We start from the raw sequence: 6563 nt of genomic DNA on the forward strand, positions 1-6563 counted from the left end.
AGAAACTGGGTTATGTTTTTGGTCAAGATGGAGCCGCCAAGTGTTTGGGGGCTCTTATGAGCTAAAACCTAGGGAAAGGAGGTTAAGAACATCAACCAATCAAGAAGGTTGTCCTGAGATAAGCCCACTAGACCTGGCATAACTCAAAGGGCTGTGAACATGTTGCAGGACATTAGAGTCACATCACCATCCTCTCCCCACCCAAGACATTCAGTACAGTTCTGGAACTCCACTGTTCCAGGAAACAGTAGACATGGAAAGGCAGTCTTCCAGGTGCTTCCAGATGAGTGGTCTGTGGATACAGATACCGCTGCTGCTCTTGCCTTCACTGCTCCCACCCAACCCTTTTCTAGTCTTTTGGTCTACATACGTTTTTAAAATTAATTCCATCAGCAAAACAAATTTAAGACATGAATCCAACCATATGCATATTTATTTAACTACATGCATGTGTACTTTACTAATATATTCTGTACATCATAAAATATATACACAAAAAAAGGAACTAAAAGGATGAGATAAAAATAAGTGGAAATTGGAGTTGCCACACTTTTCTTTCCATATTCAGTGGATCATTGTGCACACAACTCTGGGATGCAAACACCCCAATTTGGAGACTTACATCCTAGGCACTGGCATTCAGGATCCACCTCCTGGGTGAGCAGACAGGAAGGGAAGGATTATCAAAATTAAGAACAGTAGCAAACTTATTTTGTTTTCCTTCTCTATCTTCTGTTGGCCAAAACCCAAAAGCATTTTCACATCAGACGATTCCTTTTAATTCAACATATAGCAAACATGCAATATCATGGGCAGGGCCTAGAGTGGTGGGAAACTCCTATACACCCTCAGCCTTCCATGGGATCAAACTGAAAAGACTCCATGGGTGGAATCAGTCATAAGCTGGGCACAAAAGAAGGGAATGGACAACGGCAGACAAAGGAAAGAAGGAAGTTCCAGATGGGACAAATGACCACAGGCTAGAGTGAAGAAGATGTGGAGATGTGGGGAGATGGAAAGAATCTTTACTGGGCTGGAGTGGAGAGACTGAGCTGACAGCAGAACAGTGGTGAGGAGGGAAGTTGTGTGTGGAATGGTGTAGGACAATCTATGCCACCATTAAAAAAAACACTTCAGGTTGACCACAGAGACAACCGACAACCATTACAGGTCTCCATAAAGCAGTCTGACCCAAAGGATACTTGGAGAGCTTTATAATGGCTGCTCATATAGAGGGTATGAGAGGTCTATGGGGCAATGAGGCCAACATCCCAGCCTAGGGTGGCTTGGGACACACACTGGGTGCTAGGAGCAGTGGATGGAATGGCAGGAACAGAGAGGGGTGCAAAAAGAATTAATAGGGCATGGAAGGAGTAGGAAAGAAAGAGGGAAATGAAAAGAGAGAAGGACAGTGCCCAAACTTTACAGGTTCTCACCACTCATGGGCTTGTCCACAGATAATGATTATTGATACTGAGAACTTGAAACAGACCAGCCTTTGTCCAGAGCTTTCCAAAGCCTGGTCTTCTGGACCTTTCTCAGCTTAGGGGTGCTTAGCACCAGGATGCTGGAGTACAGACAGATGCCTGCATAGGTCACCACTTCCCAGGCCCAGTACCAGTGACTCTGAAAGGCTGTGATGTTCATAGAAACAACAATCAGAGACAGGAAATATGATGTATAGAAGACAAGGAAGAAGACAAGTGACTTCAGGGCCATGGTGTGAGCCTGTGTACTAGGATCACGTGGGCCCAGTCTATGGTCCCTTATCTGCCCCAAGTGCTGGCACAGTGAGAACATGAGCAAGAGCGTGGACACCAAGAACAGGAGGAATGGGACTGACCACGTAAGCATTGCACGAGGTAGAATAAAACACCAATAGAAGGGCTGTACTGTATCAGCCAGGATGCTGTTTCCTTGGGAACTCGGGGAGGCAATCATCTGCATGAGAATTCTAGTCCCAATGGCTGATGAGATGACTGTCAGACCAGCGAAGACCAGGGAGCCCAGCAGCAGCCTGGGCACTGGGCACTAACCGAGAAATCCTCCACTTCAGCCAGAAGAAGACAGGGTAGGAGAAGACAGCGATCTTCACACAGTAGAAGACGGCAAGCCAGGCAGTGAGCCAGGAAGCAAGAGTGTTGATGAAGTTCCAGGGGATGTGGTAATAGTCCATTTCAAAGAAGGTCAAGAGGTTGTTCAGGATGGCCACCCCATCCAGGCAGAACCGGGCGGCCAGGAAGGCCATAATCATGTCACCTGCGGGCAGCACCTGGCGTCACACCCACTCCCTGCCCAACACAGTAACTATGAAGCCATTCTGCAGCACTGCAGCCAACGACTCCAGGAAGAAGATGACCATGAAGATCAGTGCAGGTGAGGAGGGCATCCTCTCCAGGAAGCTCTGCTCACACTGGGACACATCCACAAGGAAAAGTGGCCTCTCTGGCCAAGCCACTCTGTTGAGACGAGAGATCCAAAAGCTCTCTCCTTGGATTCACACAAAAGCCTAGCTGCTAGCAAACACCTCCAGTACTGCAGGATTTGAAAAGACGATCCCTGTGATCTCTCTTGGCATGCAAATCACTCCCAGCTCAATGACTTGCTGTCTATATTTCCTTAACCTGTATTTGCCTGCTCCTTACCAGAGCCAGAGGCAGGGAAATGTTAAGAGAAGAGAGACTCCATGGGTGATTGAAAATACTCATATTTTGTACTTTATTTCTTAACCGTATTATTTTTTTTTCCTAACTTTTCTTTAAAAGATGTCCTTATCCTTGTTTGGCTCCCCTAACCACAAACCTTCCCCGACGCTTCATGTCCCAGTTTAATATTTTATTCACTAGCCTGTACACATTACAATAAGGCCCATCTCTTGAATGGGTGAAGTAAGAAGTCATCCATATGCACAAGCACCAGGAAAAGGCTCATTTTCTCTTCCACTGACTGCTCATGCTGCCTAAAATTTCACTGGCAGGCTCCATATTGAAGTTTGAGGAGTCTGCAGTTAAAATGTGAATATCCCTGATGTGTTAACATCAAATCTGTTAGCCATTAATGCCTTAGCTTCAATGTGCTTAGCAAACCAAAATTACTCCTTTCCTAAGAAGGCTCTGAGGAAATGAGAGAGTATATAAGTCATGAGAAGGGAAAGACAGAGAAGGGAAACTGGGAGACCGGATCCAGAATGGACATACAACTGGAGCCAGGGAAGCAAGAGTTGGGATGACAACAGGAGCTCAGAACAAGCCCATGGGGTGGGGGTGGGGGGACAGTAAGAGAATAACAACCAACTTGTTAGAACACCTTGCTGTTTATAAGGTGATTACACATATTACATTTTGCCTCCACTGCCAAACACAGAGGGACACTGGTCCAGATCAGGGAGCAATGGAGAAGAACCCAACTAAGGTGGGTTTTTAAAGGGGCAAGAGTGCTTCAAAACATGAAAAATAAAAAAGCAAAGGGGAAAGAGGGAAGAGAGAGGAGAGTAGAAGGAAGCAGAGGTGGAGGAGGAGAAGCAGGGAAGGGAGTCTCCTCTTCCAATATCAAAGATCCTGGAGTCACGATCCTCCCCAAGGCCACTCACAAATAAAGGCCTTCTCTCCCACTGAACATGGTCTCACTCAAAATTCCACAGTGAGAGGTCTACTGTGAAAGATGAAAGAGAATAAAAACAAGAATAAACATTTATAGAAACCTCAGGAAAAAGAGGTATGGCTACCTCTCAAACATGGCATTTGCTTGAAGAGCTGCTTCAATTTTACTCAAAACATCACCAAAGAGGATATAATCCACTCCGATCAATGGTTTTGCAACTCAGCTTCAGTGTCTTGATTTAGTTCTTTGCATGTTTTCCCCTGTCTTTTCCTTGAAGACAGCAGCAATGAGTGGCTCCTGCAAGTTTCACAATAGTTTGGCTCTTCTTGGAATCCTTTTGGTGAAAAGCCAGCTTCATGATGTCATCAAGAAGCAAGCTGAGGCCATGGCACACACGGCCTGTTGCAATCACGTGTAACCAAGTATCCCCTGTGTGCTCACAGGCAACCTTGACTCTTGCACGGTCATCAAAGCAAATACTTTGCCAGAAATGGTTTTCCCAGGATTCTTCCTTTTCTACAGTTGACAGCTCTACAAGTGATGTTTTCTTTTGTTTCCATACTCATCTGTAAGCAGGTTGAAAGAGTATCCTTCCACAGGCACCTGTTCGTCCATCTCTCAGTGCTCCACTAGATGTGTCTTAGAGATGTCCCATGTCCCATGCAGAGTCTGCCTCCAAAAGAGACCACAAGCAGGACAACTTTGTCATTGTTTTTGAGACTCCCTCCAATATGCAACACCAATCGAAATACCATGTGTTTCTCACCACAGTTTGGGGCACGTTTCTGTTTTCTAAAGGTGTCTCATGGCTGAAAATAAAACTGACGAATCCTTTTATAGCACAATTGTCAAAAAAATTTTAGCATGATGCCTGAGTCCCCTGTGAAATTTTGCTGGTGTCAACACATAACAGCAGAAGGTCAGATTCAAGTGGACAATTCTGAAGAGACCTACCTGCACTTCCTTCATTTTGACTCTCTACACTAGTAAAGGATTTTTTTGGCTTCTGTTCATGAGGGAGTTTTTTTGTTTTATTTTTTTCTTATTACATTAAAAAACACACTGGGTCACCTTAGTGACATGTGAAAATACATATTTCATTTAACAGCATTTGTAAGTTCTGATGTCCATTCCCCACTGGACCTTTGAGTGACCTGCAGTGTGCAAATACTTCCACACTCTTCCACAATTTCATCAGGTAATTGATGGTCTGTGCCAGGGAGAGGTGGAGGAGGAAGGACATAACAATTTTTAAAGGCTACACTGTGCATAAACATGAAGCTCCATTATGCACTAATTTAATAATGATTCCCCAGCAGAATAAGCTTGAAATATTCTTCTGCCCCTACAGACCTCCTCTCACTCATATATTCAGGTAAATAATTTTGAATAAAACATTGAATCTAATGACAATCTAGTATAAAATAGAATTGTAGCTTTCTAAAAATAAACCTGGGGACGCCTGGGTGGCTCAGTTGTTAAGCTTCTGCCTTCGGCTCAGGTCATGATCCCAGGGTCCTGGGATCGAGCCCCGCATCGGGCTCCCTGCTCCGCAGGAGGCCTGCTTCTCCCTCTCCCGCTCCCCCTGCTTGTGTTCCCTCTCTCGCTGTGTCTCTGTCTGTCAAATAAATAAAAAATCTTTAAATAAATAAATAAAAGTAAACCTGAGTTTACAATACCCCTGATTATCAAAATGTAAAAGCATAGTTAAATATTGCCTAATATTCAAGTAAATTTATGCACTTTCTTTTCAACTGAAAAAAAGAATAGCATTCTAAAGCTATTTTTGCAATGATAAAGTTTGTCTGCAAGGAGGTCCAGAGTCTAATTTTATTCTAATTCAAAAAATTTTAGATTGGTTTTTTTCTCTCTCTGACTTGCACCATTTGAGCAATGGAGAGCAATAAAATTAATCTCTAAAGGAATAAATCAATGCTCCTTCCATAATGCTATAAACTTCACTCAAATGTCTAACATCTGGTAGAAGGATAAATCATGTTCAGCTCCTAAATCAGCAGTTTATAAACCATGCCTTGCAGGGGGTCTCATGGTAGAGAAGGCACAAGATGAGAACTGAGGACGTGCAACCACGGGCACCCACTTCCTTTTCAAACAGAGCAGCTCTGGGGCGCCTGGGTGGTTCAGTCAGTTAAACCTCCAACTCTTGATTTTGGCTCAGGTCATGATCGCAGGGTCATGGATGGAGTCTGCTTGTCCCTCCCCCACCTCATGTATGCATGCTTGCTCTTTCTCTCACTCTCTCTCAAATAAATAAATCTTAAAAAACAAAACAGAGTAGCTTTGCTCATATCTAGTTTATATGCATATATATATATATTTGTGTGACGTCTCAGTTAAAGACAGGACTCCACCACAAAAAGCAAATTTGGAGATGATGTCCTAGATCGAAAGTCAAAGAGGAAAAGAGATTGAATCCCTGCATCTTCTTTCACCCTCTCCCCAAAACTCTTCTAAATTGACTATACAGAGATTTTTAGGAGTTATTTTTCAAGCCTCCAATCTACAATAACAGAATGAGTAAAGAAAAAGAAACACTTGGGAAGCTGGAAAGTAGATGGACGAGTAGCCAAAAACACAGCAGATCTGAGAAAACTAAATCCTATGCAAGCAGAAGGAAAAGTCAAGAATTAACCTGACTTTTACTCAGGATTTTCAGTACCAGGTGCCTCTGGAGAAAAATTGCTAAACATTGGTTATAAGTCAGTTTAAGATTCAGATTCCTAAATCACTTCCCCCTTTTGCATAACTGGGCAACCACTCTTCCCCAGCCCTAGGAAAAGACTAGAAGTTATTCCCTGGAGAGGATAAAACAGGGTCTCTGAGCTGGGTAAACAACCAAACACATCAGAGGTAATGGTACACTGAAAACAGACAAATTAGGTAAACAAACACTTCTCCCTCACTCGGGTTCCAGAACACAGGCACTCAGGCCTTCAGCTTCC

At 43.7% G+C, this 6563-nt stretch overlaps 1 protein-coding gene across 1 annotated transcript; it reads right to left on the reverse strand.

Moving 5' to 3' along the window:
* Window positions 1-1464: 1464 nt before the first annotated feature.
* On the reverse strand, window positions 1465-2389 carry LOC116630571 (taste receptor type 2 member 143-like). The gene is given in 2 exon segments (XM_032401267.1): window positions 1465-2025; window positions 2027-2389. Coding segments are annotated over 2 exon segments (924 nt in total).
* Window positions 2390-6563: the final 4174 nt, after the last annotated feature.

Source organism: Phoca vitulina, unplaced genomic scaffold (assembly GCF_004348235.1).
Source record: "Phoca vitulina isolate PV1807 unplaced genomic scaffold, GSC_HSeal_1.0 scaffold4, whole genome shotgun sequence".
In the NCBI taxonomy this organism is placed as follows: domain Eukaryota; kingdom Metazoa; phylum Chordata; class Mammalia; order Carnivora; family Phocidae; genus Phoca; species Phoca vitulina.